Source organism: Cyanistes caeruleus, chromosome Z (assembly GCF_971803275.1).
Source record: "Cyanistes caeruleus chromosome Z, bCyaCae1.hap1.1, whole genome shotgun sequence".
NCBI lineage: Eukaryota > Metazoa > Chordata > Aves > Passeriformes > Paridae > Cyanistes > Cyanistes caeruleus.
Genome location: NC_141732.1, coordinates 35,516,021 through 35,538,441, shown reverse-complemented (window position 1 = coordinate 35,538,441; position 22,421 = coordinate 35,516,021). Strand labels below are relative to the sequence as shown.

Sequence of the window (22,421 nt, the reverse complement as noted above, 5' to 3'; positions counted from 1 at the left end):
CAGAGGACAGGCTGGACTGGAAACGATACAGACAATAATACTGTGAAAATGAACTGTCCAGTGTGCTCAAAGATATTGCAGTGTTTCTTTCCCTTTTTCCTTCTGCAGTGCTCATCAGCTTGTTATGATCTCAGAGAAGGCTAGTTTCCCAAACAATGAACTTTTGCCTTGCCAGACTGCCACCTGTACTTGCATTGCAAAGCTACAGTGCAGCAAAGGCATTGAGGATGCAATAGACAAGGCTAGAGATGGTTTCTCCTGCCTTTCTCTCTCAAGTTGCAGCTGCTGCCCATTAACAAAGGGAGAGCTCTACTGGCTGCAAGGCACAGGCAATGCACAAATGTCTAAAGTGAATGTGGATCTGAGAATGCAAACAAAGTTCCAGGTTGGTCTTTACAATATCAGAAGTCAAATGCTGGATAATGAGAAACATAGTGTAAGAGCCTTTTGAAAGGGACAGGGGTTATGAAAATTTTGATTGCACCTTGAATGACTCCTAATTTGCTCTGTGCTTAGTATATGATCTGGGAAACATGGTGATACATTTTCCTAACTCTGAAACAGTTTGCACTTGGGGAGCAAAACTTCCATAGCTTATAGATAGAAACTTCCTTATCTTATAGATAACCTTATCTTATAGATAAGACTCAGCCCTGTTTTAGGCAGCACCAATGAGATTTCGCTAAGTCAGGTCAAACTTACTGTCAGTCTATGTGAGATGTTGTGCTGCCAGTCAGCTGCTGCTAGTTTGGAGGTCTTGGCAGCAGAAGTGGCTGCTATCAAGGGATTGTTTCTGCAGGAAAGTAGCCTGAGGCTTTGGTGGCCTATGTCTTCAAAGACAAAGGGAACTGTAAATAGGGGCATGAAAATTCTTAGCAAGGAATTTATTTCACGTTGAAGAGAAAAACTGCTTCTAATACTATCTTGGTGAAGTAAATGACTGGCTCTGAGCAAATTGGACTTGTGACCAATCAAACAGAGTTTGTGGAAATCTGACTTAAGACATTTGAAAGTGTATGTACTATGCTTTGGCTAACTCAGTCCAGATTTGCTTATATGTGCACAAAGTGGCTTAAAAGCTTACATCTGTTTTGTCGTTGGATTTTTTTCCCAGATTTTAGAGGTATCAAGATCTAAGTGACAGCTGAGTGTTGGTTAGCCTTGATCTGTTTTCAGAACACTAGATGCAATTGTCCTTTCCTCAGGTACATGGCTCAGGTCCTAGTTTTGTTGGGATCAGTGGTTATATGAAATATCGGTCTCTCCCTGCTGTACCCTGCCAGCCAAACCTGCACTGGCTGAGTCACTCATCCTGACTAAGAGCAGAAATGAACCACAGTGAAATCGAGGTACTTCTAGAGAATGACAATATGAGGATCCTGATTTTGTCCTATCTCTGTTGCTTTTAAGCTTTGTTAACTTCAGTCTACTGCTCCTGAATTATGTTAGTGCAGACAAAACAAAATTAAAACAAAACTGGTGCTCCCTGTGTCCAGGGGGAGCATGATTATCATTGTGTAATACAGTAGCAATGCTGCAGAAATGCTGCTCGGTCTCTGAGTAAGACCAGAACAAGCCTGAAAGTCAGAAAGTGATTCTGTGCTGTCTGGAATACCCTCTTGTATTCTCCAGCAAAGAATTCCTGAGTCTGCCAGAGCATTTTGACCCAAAGGTGAAATAATTTGCCTGTTTGACAGAGGCCTCCTCTGGAGAAGGATGTCTCTTCTCTTTACCCATAGAGCTGTTTCCCTTAGATCCACCTTCCCTTTACCCTGCTTGCCCCTCTTTTACATCATCAGGCAACACGTAAGTAGATCTGATGGTGCCAGGAGTGCTGAAGTGCTTGAGGTGATGTACCAACCCAATAAATTTAAATTATAATTGGTGATTCTAATATCTTTAGAAATTACATTAGAAGTCTTAGACTTTGAACAAAATACTGCTGCAGAGAGTATGCTTCAGGATAGCTGTTTGGTTATAACAGAAAGGCAAATCTTTTTCTTGGAGGTCCTGGAGCTGCCCAGTTGCCATCTACGGACTGTGTGTAAAGCCTGAACACGAATGGGTGCAATTCAAAGTTGCTGCCCATTTGCTGCTTGAAACAGTGGGAACTGCAAACTGTCTAGCAATTTTTGATGTAAGTTTTGATCTCTTCATCTGTTGTTACAATTGCTCACACTGGTTTTCAGTTTGCTGACTACCTCTCTAAAATGACACAATATTAAAGGGAAAGCACTCCATCAATTGCCATGACTGCTCTATCACTTCTGCAGGATCTTCAAACAAACCCACAAGATGGCTAAGAATTATGCAATGTATATCTGCATCTTTATATGACTTCCTACATTTGGTTTTTCCCAAATGCACTGACTTGGACACAATGAGAACATTAAGCAGCATCATTCTCTACAGCCAGCCTGAGCTCAATGAGACCCACTGCATGACACACAGTTAGCTCTGTGTCATGAAGCCTCCATAGGGCAGTGCTGATCCTTTGGAGTGAGTGGAGGCCACTGAGACAACAGGCTGCTGTAACACAGCAGAGGGATTAAAGATATATGCCTTTCATCCACTAGGAGATGAGGAAAAAAAAGGGGAGTTCTTTTGGCTGCCTTTAGCTTCCATGAGGAAGGACTCCATCATGAAGAATCCAGGCCCTCCTGGGAGGTGCACAGGCACAGCAGCAGTAAGATAAAAGTTGCATGATGGGGCGTTCCCACAGTACCAAGAGAGCCTTTTTTTTTTCTCAAGGGTACTCTGCATTAGGGACACCACTGTCCTTGGAGAAGTTTGCAGCTTGACTCCTCAGACAGCAACCCAATAGAGAAGAAGGGTTGGACTGGACAACCTCTGGAGGTCCCTTCCTCCCAAATTATTTACCACTATATGAATCTGCATAGATCAGACCCTCTCTCGCCTCAGTTACCACACACACATCTTTTCCAATTTAAAACTTAATTTTGTCCCTTGGCATGGTGAAGCTCTAAGTGACCAGTGGTGCTTTTCCATGTAACCACAGCTGAGCTTCAGGGAACACAGTGTACTGTCATAGTCCAGTCTGCAAACTGACTTCAGCCTCTTTGAGTTCTCAGTGAGAAACAAGACCTCCTCAAGCCTGCCTCTTTCTTCTAAGCAATTTTTCTGCCCAAATCTATGTTGCATTAAGAGTAGAAATGTGGTTTTCTCTTCAACTTTGTGGAAAGCTAAAGTGTTGAAAATATCCATTTCTGAATGCTGATATGGTTTGCAGACACGTGTTCCAGCACTCCATTAACCACAGATTTTCTACTTGAGCAAAGCCAATTGATAGCAAGGCAAGACGGAGACACCTGCACCTCACTGTTTACATGCGTAAGTACTCATGTGGACTACAGGTTCCCCTTCCATTGCAATTTACTGACTTAATTGCAAGCCCTGGGTGAGGAGACTCTTACTTCCAAACTCTCCATCTGCTTCTGGTCTCAGCCTTCTCATCAGCTGTTTTGCTCAATGCAGAAAGTATTTGGTAATTATCTTTCTTCAGACCATATTTTCTAAGGAGTGTGTTCTAAAACAGCAATAAACTCCTGTCTACCTTTCTCATTTCCTGGGTTGATACCGATTGCCAGTGCCCTACCTGTCTCAGTCAGATCTATCTCTTTCTTAATTAGATTATGTAGGATCTCCAGGCAGTAGACATCTTCAAACAACCATGTCAGGACTGATGCAAAGGGTTTTGATCTACTTTAATCACACCCTAGAGCTGAGACCATATCTCTCTCCTTGCTTGTCACATACAGATGAAATTGTATGTGCCACCACCATCACTAACTCATGCTCTTTTCCACATGCCTTAAGAAAATAAACCAGAGAGAAGAAAAGAGTTCTGAAGCTGTCTTTAAGAGATGAATCCTCTGTCTGGAACAGGAACTTCAGCTCTGTGACCTTCAGAAAACCCTCAGAGCTGGAGCAAGGCTGAAGGCTCCCAAGGTGCCATCTGGCATCATCCCAAAAAAACAGACAGGTGCTACTTTCTCATGCATTGTATCTGCTTCTGGATCCCTCCCTACACGCAAGAGCGCTACACCAATAGGTGCATACAACAATAGGCACTGATGATGTCATGACCCAGGTGCTTTTTCTGGACCTTCCCACTTTTTCCAGTGATAGACTGGAGAAGAGTTAACACAGGATTTAGCTCGGATCACTATCAGCAAATGGGCATAGAAATACCTCCAACTTTCCTGGAGCCTGGCAACTTCTCAGGAGCTTGGGCCAGCTCCACTGTCACAGCTGTATCTATGATAATACAGATCAGCCTTAGAGCTGTGCCAGTGAATGCACATAGAAGATTAGTGACTGAACACAAGGTCTGGTTCACTGAGCTGAAAAGTCAACCTCAAGAAGCCAGCATGTAGAGCAAGTTACTGCAGCAGACAGTAAATCAGAGGAAATAGAGGTTTATTTGGGACCCTGCCTGCCCATCTTAAATGAACTGACAGTATCAATGGCACTAGTACTCTTGATCACAGAGCATATGTGCATGTGCCATGGACAAGTACATGGACCTTGGCTCCATGCATATGCCATGCCTCAGCACGCTCTCCGCATGCTCGCAGTGATCACCCCTGCAGTCCATGCAAGTGGATATTAAAGTCATGGCAGGCATCTGACAGCAATTTCCCATGTCTGCAAGTCACATGTGTGGCATCTTTTTATGCCATCAGTAAAGAAGAAAAGACCTACCAGTAGAAGCTAAGGCCTAGCTCGTATCTTTCCTATTTTAAATGTGTATCACCTGCATTGTTATCTTGGAAACTGTATCATTCAGTCCATCAGCATAGAAAATGTGGAGGGCTGAGGTGAATACAACCTTCAGACTTCTAATTAAGGTTATGAAAGATTCTAAATTATCTAACTTTAACACCTGGTTCTACTCTGATAACAGTAATGAGACGTAAAAGCACATCTACTTCACCAACCACCTAAATTATCAATGACATAACACTGTATTAAGGCACAGGAATCCTTTTATCTCTTCAACCGTGTCTCTTTGGAGTAAATGAGTTTGATTAAAACACATCATTGCAGTTCTATCAGGACTACACAGCTGAGGCCTGAAGTTTAGACTCTCTATATAGGTATTTAAGTAACATTATTTGTTCTTCCTACTACACAGATCTCTAAACTCATGTCACCTCAGTCTAATTAGCTCACATTAGAAAAATTGTAGCTTGGCAGTGTAATCTGGCCTTCTGGGGCCATCTTGCCAATGCTTCTGCTATTGCAGAAACAGCACCTGCTTGCATGGAAGTGAACCAAGAAATTTGTGAGAATTTCCTCAAAAAGATCATCAGTTCTGTTCTGATGTGATCACTAGACCTCATCTAAATAAGCAAAGGTGTGAAAAAGCATGAAATTGGTAGCACAGTAATTCAACTCTGTATTGTGAGCGAGCCAAAGAAAAACTGCCTTGCACCAGCTGGGTACACCAAGTCAGGCTGAATTACTTCATTATTTACATCTTTGAGCTGGTTAGCTCACTTGCAGCATCCCCTGCCATAGGATTTGTCCCATTCAGCTGAGCACTTATATTCCCACCAGACTGCAGAGGAAAGTTGCTGTCCTCAGCTTGCCTTTGCCTTTGTTGGGCTTTTCAAAACCACTTGGCCATATATAACCCCGATGGCAGTCTGTACAGAGGAAAAAAACCAAGAAATCTGAGTCTGCTCTGAGTGGCATGTGGGGACTGTAATGGTCTCATTCGAGAAACAAAAAAGGATATAATGGCACAGTAATTAGAATATATGGTTTGACTGGAGACTAGCCAAGTGCATGTTTAACTTCCCTGGCTGTTCAAACCCTGTAGGTGCCCGTGCCCTGAGAGGTTATGTGTATTTGTGGTCACTGCGACATGTTTCTCAGAACGTCCTCGCAGGGCTGTCTGCATCCTATCTCTCAGACTGCACCACACTCAAAAAAAGAGCAGGAATGGGTCTGATCCCTCCTTTCTAATCACTCCCTGGACCAGATTTTTCAAGTCCCTCCACCCAAGGTTGTTAGGTAGCTGCTAAGGCTCACTGGGTCCTTCTACATTCTGGGTGCTCCTTCAAGGATTGTCCCTGGCCTGGAAGGGATGTCTGACCCTGATAGTATTCACCTGGGATATAGGAAGGTTGAAAACCAGTATCTTTGATTTTTCCTGAAACCCATGTCTCAAAAAAAGTATCAGCTCTTGAAGAAGGAGAGCTGCAATGACCTAGCTTAAATGATACGACTACTAGCATTATTGCAAGTCAGGTTGAAGCAGACAGTTGAGGAAAGAACTGGAAAAAAAAAAAAAAAAGAGTTATTCATGTGTTGTTTTTGTTTGGCTTGCTTCTAGTTCTTGTCAAAACTTTCCTGTCAAACAGCCCTACAGGAGTTTTCAGTACTTGATAAGTTGCTATGAACAATGTTGAAACAACTCGGCGCAATGTGAGAGTGACACTAGTTATTATTTGAATTTACCGTGACTTCCATGTGGGTGAGCTAAGGAACCCAGGGGGAGTTCATCTGGATTTACTGTTTAAAAACTCTGCTACTGATAACATCCTAAGATCATCTTCACTTTTTTCTCTTCTGCCTCAACTTCTCAATTCCCAGGTTTTTATGGGTTTTTCCCCCCTCCTTTTTTTTAAAAGTTAAAAAAATCCATAAAGTGGAGGCCAGTTACAGACCAACTTTATCAGAGATTTCATTTTATTCTGCTTTAGCATTTTTCTGTAAAAATGCATACTTGGAAGATGTTGGTAAAAGCACCTAACAAAAAAATCCTCTGAATTATTTATAAAAGCAGTATGTCTCCATGTGCTGCTGAGAGAAACTAGGTATCCCCCTGATGAATTAGTGATCACTTATTATTTAAAAGGAAGGATTTAACCAACACACAACTTCTCAAAATGGAATGTCCACAAAATGACTTATAACTAGATGCTATAACCTGCCTGTTAGTTCAGCTCTTAAAGTAGCACAGAAATGTCTTGAAGATAGCAAGATTCCTAATTTAGAAAAGTGGGAAAACATTTTTCTTCAGTACCATTGCTACATTAGGCAGATGAAACGTTGATCTATAGAAATGAAATGTCCAGATGTTTTACAGCTTCAGACAAATTAATGAGAAATTTTCTGTGTGGCATGAATAGTCCAGTGCAATATAACATATATGCAAGTTTTCAGTGCTCCTGCACTTCTGAAAGAGGTGGACCACTTTCTCTGCTTTAAAAAGACAATTCTGCTTTATATATAAATTGTGAGAAACAAGACATGGTCCTTCACACCTAGAATACTCAGTTTTAGAATTTTTGATTGCTGCAGGCATCTGTGTTTCAGCTGAAAGGGAGCCATAAAAAGCACATTTCATGTAGAATACTGAATATCTTTCATGACTGTGGGTATTTCAACATTCTCACTTAAAAACACTTTATGGTCAGCCTTGTAATCCTGAATATTTTGAAATAATCACACAGCTCCTATTTTTGTTTGCACCATGCTGAAACTTCTTAAGATAGGTTAGTCAGAGCTGACATCTTAGACTACAGAAGCCCATTATTATTCTTATGTTTCCAACCATATAGCCACTTCTGCCTTGACTGTTTCTTATTAAGCATACTAAGAGTATGTTTAATAAAAAACCACAGAATTAGTATATTTATACAGATTTAACCCTCTTAAATGATTCACAGAAAATAAACAGTTTTGAATTTTCTTCTGCTTGTATTTCTCTGTAGAACACCATTGCACCCACACACCTGCACATTCTGTGCAGTCTGAAGTTATAATTTCATGTTCTCCAAAAGATCATGGGAAGGTTACATTTTTAAAGAAAGCAAGAACATATTTCTTCTGAAACACAGCCATTACTATTAATTTATGGAAGTTAAAATTACTCACTTTTAATTAAAAAAAAAAAAAAACAAAACCACAAAACCAAACCCACACACTTCTTCCTTGTTAAAAAAATGTGCCCAGCCTTGTAAGATCCACAAACTTATCCAAACTGTTTACAAAAGTCAGTTAAATCAGCATGGGACTCTAATGAAGTTCAAAATACAAGCAGACACAAGACTTTCTGAAAATAAAAGTTGGGGTTGGATGTAACTAGCATTTCGAAAAAGAGGGGAAAAAAACCAACCAACAAATTAAAACAACAGCATAAAAAAACCCAAACCACAACAAAAAGAAGAAAGCCCTGGACAAGCACAGATGAGCTTACCTTTAAAGAGTGAGAGGAACAAGGATGACCAGAGATACAGTGCAGAATAAACAAATGCCAAACACTTTTCTGTGAGCATTGTCAAAATAAGCTGGCTCTCCTTTCTGAGCAGAGGGTGAAAGAGGACGAAGTCTTGAAGACAGCCTGCAATGACTGATGGATTTGGTAATTACGGTAATAAGGCATCAAACCAGCTTCCCACCAAGGGAGAAAAGTGCATTTACTCATGTGCTTCTCCAGTCCCCAGGAGACAAATCAGCTCCGTGCTTGGTCAGTAAATCCAAACACAAAGGAACAGGTTACATTCCTTTGGACTCACGTTGCTCGACACACTGAGCTTTTCCCTGGTCAGGAGCAAATGCAAGTGATTCTCGCACACAGCTGTCTGTGTACTGCAAGAAGGGGGAGTGTGCTGCCTCGGAGATGTTTTCCACATCTCCACATATTGTACCTAACTCGAGACAGAACGGCTGCAGTGTTTCCAGTGCTTGCACTCGAGTGCCTCTAGAGCTGTTTCCCGGCAAAATAAATGTGTGCGTGCCCCCCTCTGCTCTCTCCCAGCTGCCAGGGCAACTTACAGCAAGCACCTGTGGTACACACCTGCCTTTTCTCCCAGCAGAGGTGGCAGGGGAGATTCAATAATGCAAAAGTTTGGAAAGATGAAAATAACCAATCTCCTGTCCTTTCTGATGCACCCCTTCCTCTAATCACTTCCACCAGACGCAGGGAGGTGCTCTGAGCGCCCTCTTCCCCAGCTGCCCACCGTGGGATTTTGCAGACCCTGACTCCTTTTCCTCCCCACGATTTTATTCACCAGCCAAAGAAAGACAAGGTGAGGCAAAGTCTTGAGTGAACTATACTCATCATTTGGGCCTTCCTTTTCTCATTTGCCTGTTCTGAACACTCACCCACTTCTCTTTCACCACCAACTGCGCTTCCCAGTGCTGAATTCCTTGGGACTCCTGCCTTGGCACAATACAACCCTGGGCTGACGCAGAGAGCAGCAGCAAGTCGTGACTCCGGGCAGGAGGAGGGATTTGGGCACTGCCGTAGTGAGGCTGCAGTGGGCAGTGCAGGCTGGTAGGAGAGCAGAGCCTTGGGGTGTGGGGTACAGGGTGCGCTGCGGAGGACTTGAGAGGCTGAGCACTGGCACTGGCTGACCGTGGAGTCCCCCTGGCTGCAAACATCTGCCCTAGGATCAACTGCAAAAACGCAAACCTCTAATGCTAAGGGAACACGTGAGAAATCAGTGGTCAAAGCACCAGGAAAGGGGAGGAAAACAGTACAAGTGGAGAGAGCAACACCACCAGTGTTAGTTGTTAATACTCAAACGTCTTCTGCAGTTTTCATGCTTTCATTTTCTTTTAATAAATGTTATGTAGATTTAGAAGGCTGGGACCACAAGGGGCTAGTGTATACTCCAGCTGCAGCCCGGACTAATTTAGCTGGATCCTCCTGATGCACTCTCACCCTGTCACTGGATGGTAGGCTGTCTTCCTGGGGGTATGGGAAGGGTCCTTAGAGCTGCTGGCCCTCCCTTTGCAGGCTTGGTAGCATGCCCCAGGTGAGCTTTCATTGGCCAGCTGCGCATGGAACACCCAGGCACAGCCTCCTCAGGGTTCTCCCAGGCCCCTTCTTGCTCCCCATGGGTGGGAAGAGGGACAGAACGGGACCTGCTACTGGAACCCCATGAAGGCTGGCCTGGGAATCCCCCTTGCATGGCATCAGGGCCAGGGACCGTAAAGGGGTTGTCCTCCCACTCTCCAGCTGTACTGCTGACCTCCAAGCCTCTGATGTTGCGCCTCCCCACTGAGCCTGTGTGTGATGGTGTCAATAAGCTGGTGGGCAAAGCTCCTTGTGTGCCTGTGCAGGGAGGCCCATAGAAACTGGAACAAAGCCTCATCAGGGCCAAAGTGCAGGCTGGATGGGATAGGGCACTGCACTGTTGCTCTTTCCTACCATCCTCAAAGAGCTGCCCAAGCTCCTGATGCAACAATGACAGCGAGCAGTGGAACACAGCAAGGTAGAGGAGGAATGCTGAGGTAGCGTGGGAGACACTTACTGACACCAGGGCAGTGGCCACATGGCTGACAGCAGGACTATTGCAGTGCAGTGGGGGCTGTGGGCAGCAGGAGCTCCTACTCTCAGGTGGAACATGTCTGATAGTGCTGGAGGGCAGTGGAGACTGGGGGCAAATAAGTGCTAAGGTGATCATGCATTAAACTTTCTGAGTTCTATATATGATCACAGCAACCTGCAGGGGAGATCACTTGAGCAGAATCCATAGCAGGGATGCCTGTTCCTTCAGCAAATTATGCTGCACCTGTACCAAAACTTCTCCTTTTTCTCCTTCTCTATTGCCCTCACATCTCCACAGTAAAACAACATGGGCCATAGTTTTGGTTTAGATTTGGGTCTTTCTTAAATTCCTTTAAAAATGAAAGCTTTCACCAGTGAGTACAACTTCACATGTATTGCAGTTCTGGTTGCTGTACTCACCTTCAGCCACTGGCGGTGGCTGTCCTCCCACTGATGGCCAGAGTGAAGCTACTGAGAGTAGCTGGGTACCCAGGACCTCCTCCTCTAAGATGGAACATGTCCCATGGTGCCCCTTGGGGTGGAATGACATGCTCCTCAAAGTTGTCATCCCCCCACACTGAGTATAGGATGGAGGTCATCCTCCTCCTGCAGACGGGGTCCTCAGGCTTGCTCCCAGTCCACTGCAGGAGGCACATTCAGCAGAAGCAGAGCAGCCACGGCAGTGCATAGCTGGTCTCCTCCCAGCTGTCCAGGCAGACGGGACAGCAGTTGTCCAGCTCCTGTTCAGCTCCTTGGCCATGCTTGCTGTGCGCTGTGGGGTCTGGAGACAGCTGGGGATGACAAACCACTTCACTGCCTCTCAGTGACACTGCAGCAGCAAATGTTGCGCTAGAAAAGTGAGGCCACAATTGTTGTCTGGCCCTAGGAGTAATACCCATGTCCCTCGGGAAGGAAACCTTCTTTGTTCTCCAGATGGAGTTTTCTCCTCCCAGATCATTTCTGCTGCTGACTCCTGAGTGCTCCAGCTGCCTCAACAGAAAGCTCTATTTTATGTATGACTCACAGGGGCACAGGCTGAAGGTCACTGATCTCACAAAGATGGCAAATCCACCTATATTATGGCTCTCTGCAAGTAGGAGACTTGGTGCTGCAATATCCCACTTTGAGCCTTCAAATGCAGACAGGCAGAATCCCAGGGCTTTGCAGTCTCACTCCTTTTCTGCACTCCTCAACTCTTAATCACATTTCAAAATTCGGCTATGAGTGAATTCTTTGAAATGCCTGGTTGCTCTGTTCCACAAACAGCCATTTAACCATGTCATCTGGCAAAAATGAGCATGTATGACAACCAAATACACACTGTGGTGTCTAGAAAACATAACTTATTGCAGTACTGAGCTGCAGCCAGGTTCTTTGTTGGAATCGCTGCCCATACAGGCTTCATCATCAGTGCAGGGACCTGGTGGTGGTTTCTCTCACAGGCTGTTGTTATGAAAGGATACAGCAAGAACAAGATTGTTGTGCAAGTCTACTATGCTCTTCCTCTCCCATGTCCACCTGAACTGCGCTGCCACTGAAAAAAGCTTTCCCAGAGAAGATAAAACCAGGCCCTTCTGGCTGAGATTATATAGTAAGGATGCACACCTGCCCCTCAGCTCTGGATGTTTTCATTGGTCTGTCCCTCTCTCCTACAGAAGCAGATGACAGGAATATAGAAAACAGGATTTTTCACCAAACAGCTGGAAGGCAGACATTTTCTCTCACTGCCATTTCCTTGTGAATGGGGATGGACTGCTCACTGGGACTTATGGACAATGTCCATGTCAAAGCTCTACCTAGAGGTTCAGACTGTGTTCTGACCTTGTGAAATTACGTGATTTGTTCCTCTTCTTCTTGTGGTAATGTCTCTTCTGGGTCACTTTGCTACAACTCAGTGAGTTTGAAGCTGGGCATCTTTCCTCTATGGACGAATTTGTCTGCAGGTGAGACAGCTCTTCTACCAGCTTTTTCACCATGCTTGAGTTTTCCCAGTCAGCCCTTCAAGGACTGACTTGACTTGCCAGCAAACCTCAGCACCTCATGCTGTGAGCCAACAAAGATAAGGGACAATTGGCCACTCACATTTTAACAGCTGAGCAAGAAAAAAGGAGGACGAAGAAAGCCCTTATAATGCAGGAAGTGAGGGAAAGTGCTTTATCCCAGGAATGATTTGGATGAGTTATAAGTGTTTTGGGGAAGTCTGGCAAAGGTGTCAAGTGCTGGAGTGGATATAGTGCATTGTTCAGAAGTTATGTCACCAGGGCTTCACCATGCATGTCAAGCTGCAGAGGCCACTCACTGGGTTCAGCTCCTCTCCAAGGAAGGTATATGACACCAGGCCATACATGCAGATGCCAAGTGATCTTGCTGGTGAGGCTGGGTACGCTGGAGGATAGGAAAGTATTGCAGGATGTGAATACTTGGCTGGTTAAGCAGGAAGCTGGTTTCAGGCGATCTCAGTTCTGCTGGGTGCTGGTATAAGGAAGCCAAGGAAGTGAGCTATGGAAGGGTCCACTGCTGGTGCAAAAGGAGGCAGATGGTGGCAGGATGGTCTGCATGAACTAGGGATCTCATGGCTCCCCACTCCTGCAGGCAACAGATGCCTTGTGGGTGGCCACACTGAGGTGACAGTGGAGCTGCCACCTGAGCTCTGCATGCTCCAACAGCACATGGAACAGAGCTGCACAACAAAAGCAAGGTGCAAGGAACTCCAGTGTAGCAATGTATTTGGACAGCTTGGGCCATGATGTGCTCCAGCCAAACCATATTTAGAGTTTATTATCAGACCCTCTGGAATTTCTCAAGGCTGCTGAGACATAAGCTATTCTAAAAATAAGAAAGAAGAGGCTGAAAAACAAGAAAACAGGGCCACAGGAGCCAGATAACAGAGGGCAGTTCAACACCTGAACTGTAACCAGTCCTGTGCACTGAGGGGTGCATGCAGAGCGCGTGGGCAGGACAGCGGCACCAGTGAAAAGATGCGTGGTCATGTGAATGGTGGTTTTAGAATGTATAAATAAATGTGTAATGTAAACAATAAAGGGCTTCTGTGAAATCATATTGATTTGTTGGCCAGAGGTCCTGAGCTTCTGCACTCCAGCCCTGTCAGGCGTGCAGTAGCCCCTCATGCCCAAGGGCTCAGGCTCTGATTCTTCAGCCCCTTCCCTGTCCTTTCCCCACATAAGAGGAAGAGAAGTATGGAAGTGTAGGGCACCATGCCAGAGCTCAGCTGGAAGGGTGATTTCCTCTCCTCGGGTGCTGTAGTCTGCACCACTGGATATGGTGGATGCCCAGCTGGTGAGGGAGCAATGCCAGCCCCTGGCCCTGCTGACAGGGACTCAGCCAAGATGGGGTCTGCGCCCATGTGCAGTGCTCCTAGAGACAGCCTGAATCTTTGAGACCAGTGAATCTTGTTATCTGTCCTATTTCCCATTCAAAGGGAAAGAAATGTTTCTTTCTTCAAAGCAGTGTCCACCTCCCTCTTTCCCGTAGTGCTTCCTTCCTGCTCTCCATCCCTTTTTTTCCGTGTTTCTGCCCCACTTCATGGTTTTTCCACTCTGCCCCTCTGTTCCCCAGTTTCTCTTTCTCCTACTGCCACGCCCTCAGGCTTGTTTCTGTATCATTTTCGTGTATTTTCTTTCATTTCCCTCTTTATCCCTGTCTCCTTTTTGCTCTCTCCACCTTCTTCTCCTCCTCCTCCCTTCCTTGTCCGTATGTCATTCTCTCTATCCCCACTTCTTGTCTCACCATCCCTTTTCCTCTCCCGGTCCCTCCCTTCCACTCTCGGACAGAGCCCCACTCCTTGCTCCCTACCCTTCTCCCTCTCGTCCAGGGGCAGAGTCCCTCTGCCTTCCCTGCCTCTCTCCGTGCGGGTACACGCGCGCTGTCCCCTCGGAGCCCGCGGAGCTGCAGGCTGCGGAGCCGGGGCCCCACGGCCGCTCCCGGCCCTGTGTGCTGCCCGCTGCGGCCTCCCCACGCCGTTCCGGGAGGGCCCGCACCGCTGCTCCTCCGCGGCGGCCGCCGGCGCCCGGAGCGCGGCCTGAGGCGGGGGGCGCGCCCGCCTGAGACGGCGCCGTGGGGAGGCGGCGCTGAGGGACGGCGGCGGGAGCGCGCTGGGGCGCTGAGGGACGGCGGCGGGAGCGCGCTGGGGCGCTGAGGGACGGCGGCGGGAGCGCGCTGGGGCGCTGAGGGACGGCGGCGGGAGCGCGCTGGGGCGCTGAGGGACGGCGGCGGGATGTCCTCTGCTGTTGGGAGTCGGGGGAGCGGCAAAGACGTTCCCGGAGCACGTCCCTGCAGAGCTGAGCCAGCCCACCGCCACACCCACGCTCAATTTAAGAAGGCTCCCCACGCTAGCTCGGAGTTCTTGGTTATAGCTGGGCACATGCAAACCGGCTCTGGTGCCCCCAGCAACACCCGAGCTATCCCCACAGCCTCAGACACCCAGAGCTCTGCTTGCCCCCAAGATTCGACCTTATATAATTCCAGAAACACAGAATGTTCTGAGTTGGAAGGGACCCACAAGGATCATACAGTAGAACTTCTGGCCCTGCAGAGCACTATCCTCACACCATGTGCCTGAGAGCGTTGTCTAATTGCTTCTTGAACTCTCTCAGGCTTGGTGCTGTGAACACTTCCCTGGAGAGCCTGTTCCAGTGCCCAGACACCCTCTGGGTAAAGAACCTTTTCCTTATATCCAACCTAAACCTCCCCTGACACAAGTTCACCCCATTCCCTCCGGTCCTGTCACTGGTCAGTGCCTGCCTCTCCATCTTCTCTCACAAGGAAGTTGAACAATGGGGTGAGGTTTTGCCTCAGTCTCCTGCAAGCTGAGCAGATCAAGTGACATCAGCCACTCCTCATATGGCCTCTCCTCAAGGCTCTTCAACCGTCTTCATAGCCTTCCTTTGGATGCAAGAGCAGGACTCCAAATCCTTGCCTGACTAAACCCAGGGATGCCCGAGTTGTCACAGGACCCCAAAACATCCCCAACCCTATTCTAGTCCCCTCCCTCTGAACCTTCCTCAGGAGTTTCCCCTTACTCTACCTAGATGTCCCCAAACACCCTTATCCCCATGCCAGCAGTTTAAAACTCTCTTAAGTCCTGTTCCAGGCTATTTCCACTTATCCCCACAGACTACCTGAGTGTCTCCAGTATTCTCCAGTCCTGGAGACTGGAGATTGGGTACACCCCCAAAACTGCTTTCAAAGTGTGCAAATACTTCTGAATGGGACCCAGAGAATGTCATCTAGCTGTGATGAATACCTGCAAACTCTACCTAAGTACCCTCAAAACCCCACAAACCTGCCTCACAGCCCCCCCAAAGTTCCCAGCCCCTGCGTCTGAACCCATGAAAGTCCTTCAAAGGCCCACAAGCCATCATTTCCTATAAACACCCCATAAACCCTTTTTGTTGTTCACAAAATATGCATAAGTCTCTTGCAGGAGCCACCAAGCAAACCACAAGCTTGTCCATGGCCCCCAGAATTTCCCATAACCTGTGTCTAGGTCTGCAACCACTAAATACCATGAAACCTTTCTCTTGGGCCAGGACTACATCTCAAGCCACATTCAACTGTCCCCAAAGACTCATCTAAATTGTCCACAACCTAAACCCTAAACCCTCCAGACTTTCTCAGACTTTTCCAAGGCCATGCCCAAGGGCCCATACACTGTCTCACCAAACTCCAATATACCCAAATGTGCCATAGCTCTTGTTGGCTCTGCAAGACTCAATACCCTGCCCAAGAAGGCACCCAGAATTTGGATTCTTTGCTGCAAGGGAGATTGTCTGAATGGACTGCTTTCAACACTGAGGTGTGCTACTTTCCCACAAAATAGGCTCACAATGGCCATAAAGTTTTACAACTACCTGCCAGGTTCTGTGCAACTTTTCTATAAGTAAGGTGTTAGTTTCACACCAAGGGATTTTGCACAGTGCCTGGCTCCCTAGTAGCCCCTGTGTGGGACTTTCCCTTTTCCACTCACAGCTTGCTTGGCAAGGAAAAAGCAGGTTAAGATGAGGTTGCATGATAGGTACAGCAACATCTCCCACAGCTTCTTTTCCTCTGTATTTCCTTAGTGCCGGACAAAGCTCAATGAAGGCTGTCAGGTTTCTCAGACTTTTCTGAGACTCTGTCCTGCAGGAACTGGCAAAGGGAAGTGGCACGGAGACCTATGGAGGAAGGCTAGTAGTCATCAAAGCAGCCCAAACCAGGACTGGTATGTGAATACACCTGTATTTCAGATCTATCAGATGGAAAATTGTAGATCTATTCTGTAACAACACAGTTGTTGCTAATGATTCATTCTTGCATGATGTTCATCGCATCTTCATTTTCCCACCCTGTGACTATGTAGCTCAGCTCTCAATAAGCTATGAGTACCATGTAGCAGATGCAACCTCCTTAGCATTGCTGCCTGAGGTCCTGAGTGGCTTCTTGTCAAGGAGGGGATGGCACTGAAACACAGAAGCACTTTGAGGAGAGAGGTTAAAGTAAGCTTGTCTTATGTCTTCTGATTTTGCTCCATTGTGCCTGACTTCTTCTATGCTGTCTCTTTCCCACAATGGGGTAGAGGTCTTCCCTGTTCCTCACACTGTTTATATTTGTTTTGCTTTTGCTACTGTGTATATAGAATGTATGTTTCTTATTTCCAGTCTCTTGTGCTCATTTTCTAGCAACCTTTATTCTGAATAAACCTGAGTCCTACTTTGCCCCCTTGCTGGTTATATGGTTCACTCACGTAACCACAAAGTGTGTCTGGCTGTGCCATCACAGTGTTACAAAGTGCTTGGACACTGTTTGTGGAACAGGAGTTGAGTATACTTACACATGTGTTTAAGAAAAGATTATATTCATTATGTGCTGATCAGTATATTTGTAATTCATGGGTAACTAAAACTTTTGCTTTGGTTACACAACTCCCTGACTGAGTTACAGATCTCTGAAAGTCAAGATTCTATGGAGGCTGCGAGACACGAGGAGTCTTGCAGAATACAATTGGACCCAAAAGTGCCCAACCCTGACCTACCTAAAGATAGTCTGCAAAGTTTCATACCTGATGGTGGGGCACATGCAACTAGATGGCCTCCACCGAACTTGTGGCATGTTGTCTGTTTGAACTGCTTGATATCATCTGGAAACTGCAAAGAGTGATCCTGGAAGTCTGGGTCCCATGGTGCTTGAGTTATTAGAGGGGATTTGAGGTACATACAACCCACTTGTTTTCTTCATCTGAATGTGGATTTACAGCTGTGCTGCTGGCAGGACATTTTCAGTCCAACCTCCTTCTCACCAGGACTATCCCAGCAATAGGTCTGTCACTGTGCCTTTGCCAATGCCAAAACAATTGTTACTTGACAGTGCCTGAGACAGCCTAGCTACAGTACCTATACAGTATACCTATAGAATCGTTCTTGTTGCCCTTGTTGTCCCTGGCTAGATTTATGTCTATGAGGATTTGTTGTGATTTGACACTGGCCAAATGCCAGGCACCCACAAAAGTGCTCACTCACCCTCCTCTGCTACAGCTAAGCAGAGGAGAGAAGAAATTATCGAAGAGTCTGTGAGTTGACATAAGGACTGGGAGAAAATACTCCAAGGGCAAAATAAGCTCAATTTAGAGATACAAATTGACTTTTTTACTAACAAAATCAGAGGAGGATAGTGAGAAGTAATATAAGACCTTAAAAGTGCCTTTTCTTCCCCCAGCCACTTCCTCCTTCTCACCCACAGCACAGGAGATAGGGCATGGGTTTTTGGTCAGCTCATCACCCAAGGTTTTCTTCTGCTGCACAGGGAGGGAAGTCTTTCCCCTGTGAGACCATGGAGTTCCTTCCCATAGGAGACAGTTCCCTGTGAACATCTCCAGCTTGGCTCCAAATCTAAGGAGCAGCAGTCCTCCCAAAACTATGTGAGTCCCTCCCATAGGCACACAATCCTCCCAAAACTGCTGTGGTGAAGGTCACTTTTCCACAGGGTGCAGTCCCCCAAGGACAGGCTGCTCCATGCTGGAAGCAGGGCCCTCTCTCTGGTGGGTTTCCCACTAGATCACAGCCTCCTCCAGGCATCCATCCGCTCTGGCATGGGCACCTCCCCATGGGCTGTGGGTGGATCTCTGCATCCCCCGTGGATCCCCAGGGGCTGCAGGGCACAGCTGCTTCACCATGGGCCGCACCAGGGGCTGCAGGGGAACCTCAGCTCTGGTGCCTGGAGCTCCTCCTGCCCCTCCTTCTCCACTGACCGTGGTGTCTCACATGTTCTCACCTCCTTGTCTTCTCTGTCTAGAATTAAAACTGTACTCCTACCTTTGTTTTGGTTTCTTCTTAAATATATTATCACAGAGGCGTTACCATCATCTCTAGTTGGTCCAGTCTTGGCCAGTGGCATATCCATCTTCAGAGCCATCAGGGACCGGCTCTGGCAGACATGGTGGAAATTTCCAGCAACTTCTCACAGAAGCCACTTCTGTGGTCTCCCCTGCTACCAAAAACCAGGCCAAAACCAGCTTTCTTTACTTAATCCCTGGCAGTTCAGACAATCTCTCAGCACTTCTCCCAGGCTACCTGCACTTGTGTCCACACTCTGTGTGTTTCCTTGTTGTGTTTGAGTTTGTCCAGGGGTTCCTTCTTCATCCATGCAGGTCTCCTGGCATTTTTTGCCTGATTTCCTCCTTGCTGGAGTGCATGCTGCTGAGCTTGAAGGAGGTGATCCTTGAATATCAACCAGCTTTCCTGGGCTTCTCTTCCCTTCAGGACTTTATCCCTAAACATCTCTGAAGAACCCAAGATCTGTCCTGAGGTCCAGGGTGGTGGTGAACTTGCTTGCACCTTTGTCACTGTCCTATAGATCTCAAACTCCACCATTTCATGGTTACTGCAGCCAAGACTGTTCTGGGCTTTACATTCCCCACTGGCCTCTCCTTCTTGGTAGAACAAGGTCCTGCATAGCACACCTCTTTTTCTCTAATCACTTGGAGACAGAAATTATCATTGTGTTCCAGAGACCTCCCGGCCTGCTCTATTCTCCCCCAAACAGCTACCAGGGTGGTTTAAGTCCCCTCTGTGGCCCAGGCTTGTGAATGTGAGGCTGTTCCTATCTGTCTACAGAAGGACTTACCTGCCCAGTGTCCCCGGTCAGGCAGCCTGTAGTGAACCCCTGCTATAATGTCACCTGTCCCTGCCTTGGCTCTAATCCAGATCCATGAGCTCTGTTGGCTCTTCATCCAACCCACTGCAGAACTCCATCCACTTCAGCATAGCATCCTTGGTACAGAGAGCAACACTCTTTCCTTATCTGTCCTGCCTGTTTTCCAAAGAGCCTGTAACCTCTCATTCTAATGCTTGAGTTGTAGGAGCCCTACCATACCACCCTACCATATCTCTGTGGTGCCTGCCCCTACCTCCTCTCGTTCATTCCCTGTGCTGTGTGTGTTGGCACAAAGGAATTTAAGTTCAGTTGCTTATGAAACTGACTTACAGGCTGGAGTGCCAGGAATTCCTTTGTGACTTTTCATGGATTCTCCTCCTGACCCACTCCAAGTTCTGGGCATCTCTTGCTGCCTTGCCACCAGACTGGAAAGACTAAGAGAGACTGAGGTTCCCATCTCCCGACACCTTGAATTTAAAGCTCTCTTCACCAGCCTGGCAAGGCTGTGGTTGAAGATGCTCTTCCCCTTCTCTGGCAGATGGACCCCATCAGCCCTCAGTACGCCCAGTTTCTCAAGGTGTGTCATGTCGTCCAAGAAGCTGAAACCCTGACTCTGCTAGCAGCTTGTAGCCATTTGTTGATTTGCCAGATCTGACTGGCCCTTTCAAACATCTTCTTTTTCAGGGGAGGATTAATGAAACAGCAGTGTCTAACAGTCAGTGAGTGGAGTGTACAAGGCTCAGTAATCTATCAGTGACATCCCTGCTACGACTCCTCAGTAAGCACCAGCTATCTAGAGTGTCAGGTCTCTCAGCACCTCTGAACCTCTCAGAAGACACCTGCTGCTATCACCCTCTGCCTTTTCTTAGTTGTGCTGGCTGTAATGTGGGACCAGATGGGGCTGCTGTACTGGTTGTTACACAGGGAGCAGATGGGGCTGCCTTACTCAGCTCCAGTGCCTCTCGTGATGTGACAGGTCTTTCCCCTTCGGTCTGCAGAGAAACAAACTGGTTATGCAAGAGCACTTCAGGCTTCGGGGATGTCTCTTCCCCCTGTGGTCCTTGCTGTTGCAAGCTTCTATTCTTATGCATTATTAGCCTCCTCCCTTCCATGTGTTCTGGTGAGGGAGTTTTTTTGGCTGTTTGGTTGTTGCCTCATGGGGCCACTGCAGGCTGAGCTTGGGACCAGCTATCTAACACCTTCTCTCAGTCTCCCTGATGCTATGCAGCTTTCTCACTGCCTTCTGCAGCTCAGCCACCTGCTGTAGGAGGTGCATTACCTGAGCACATGTTCTGCATGCAGGTCTGCTCTCTGTCTCTGCCCCAGGAAAAATATGTATTTTCCTGCAATCTGAGATCTGCCCCATCTGTTCTGGTGGTGTCTGCAATTCCCACCCAGACAGAGCTGCTGTAGAGAAAGGCTGCATTGCAGACCTCAGACTGCAGCCACAACAAGACTGTGTATCCCCGCCTGCTTCAGAGGGCTTCTCTCTGATCCACTGCTGTGATGAGACCGGTGACATGACTGTCCCATCTCCTCTCCTTCAACTTCACGAAAACAGAAGGGTTTAGTGAGTCCAAACCACTGCCAGGACCATTCACCTTTGTAGGAGGCCTTCTGCAGGTTTCCAGTGACACCTACAGACCTAATGGTAGAGGTCTCTGCTGGTGATAGTAAAAGATTTTAAAATTACAGAAAATTCAGGGAGTTAGAAAGAAAGTTAGGCTTGGTAGGCCCTGGGAAAGTGTTAAAGGTAAGCTCTGGGAAATGTTAGGACTTGTGCTTGCTAGATCATGTGAAACTGCTAGACTACTATCTGTGTAGTCAGTATATGATAAATTATATAATTGTTAGATGTGATTAGATATAATTATTGTTTAAAGAATCATGAGAAACTGTTAGGGGTTTGAGGGGGATCATGAGAAATCCATGCTTGGATGAAATCAATGTATACAATAGAACAACATTAAGTTTAATAATTAATATGTAAGTTATGTAACTATAGAGTATAAAACATGTTCAGGTCAAAACCAGGTCAGGTCAGATTTGGGTCTGTGTACCCCTGACACCCAGAACTCTTTTACAAAAGCACCTACATATAATCATTCCGTGATTATGTGTTCCTGAATGCTAACATTGGGATCATGGAAGGCCACTCCTCTGGCAGGGAAAGGACATGGGTCCCCAGCATACCTGGCCCATGCTTTACCATCAAGACCCCTCTGTTCTGCTAAGATTTCAGCTTCACATTTTCCATAGGTTTTTGCAGGGAAGGGCATCTGTAAGTGAGGTGTGAGATACATGAGTTATACAGTCTTGAAGAGAACAGTACACAGCAGAAAGTCTACTTCAGCTGTGGTGGTAATTACAGACTAGCATGGACACTTGAGCTGCTTTTGTTCTAAATACAAAATGTGAAGTTAGCTGAGCCAGCAGGAAGAGATGCAAAGTAGGTACCTGCATGAACTGCCTGGCCTCACTGCTGGCAGTGCCATCATGCCTTTATGGCATGCTGTCAGGATATGACAAATCATACAGTGAGGGAGCAACTACTCATTAGCAATCTAGAAAGTGTCTTACACACTTCTATGTCTCATGAATTAGTAGAGAGAAAAGTCTCCCCTTTTCACAATCTCTTTGATGTGCATAGATAAAGATAATAGTGTCTCAGTTGGTGCAAGCTGACCAGGGGAACAGCAGATTTCGGAGACAGTTGCTAGCAGTATCTCCTTACTCCTTTAACCTATCCTAAACAGAGCTAACCATAGCTTAACCTACAGCTAATTTCACACCGTCATTTTAAGAATCTGAGGTTATAATTAACACATTGTCAGTGTAAGCAGAAGTTAATGACATCTGGCAAATACAGGGGCCTTGGCTTTGTGCCGCACAGCAGATCTGACGCACCTTTGCATCTATAAAATATGTTTTAAAAGACTGATACAATGAGAAGAGATTAATC

The 22,421-nt window shown here is 46.6% G+C and overlaps 1 protein-coding gene and 1 long non-coding RNA gene across 6 annotated transcripts in view; both read right to left on the bottom strand.

Annotated features, from left to right (window-relative positions):
* Positions 1-13,942, bottom strand: part of LOC111941714 (neuronal acetylcholine receptor subunit alpha-7-like) — a 62,629-nt gene extending 48,687 nt beyond the window's left edge. Inside the window, exons 1-2 of one of the 5 annotated variants that reach the window (XM_086866752.1) lie at positions 10,733-13,578; positions 8,234-8,386 (exon numbers count right to left, since the gene is read on the bottom strand). Coding sequence is in view for 2 of the 5 variants with exons in the window: in XM_086866751.1 (XP_086722877.1) it covers positions 8,234-8,386; positions 10,733-10,880 (301 nt within the window). In the remaining 3 variants the exon portion in view is untranslated. Of the gene's footprint in view, positions 1-8,233; positions 9,590-10,732 lie in introns of those variants that run through there. The other 4 variants (XM_086866751.1, XM_086866753.1, XM_023944887.2 and 1 more) reach the window with 4 other exon arrangements.
* LOC147648347 (uncharacterized) lies at positions 9,577-10,094 on the bottom strand. Its single transcript, XR_015280036.1, has 2 exons — positions 10,014-10,094; positions 9,577-9,730 (listed from the first exon to the last, which is right to left on the bottom strand). It is a non-coding gene; the product is annotated as an uncharacterized LOC147648347 (long non-coding RNA).
* Positions 13,943-22,421: the final 8,479 nt, after the last annotated feature.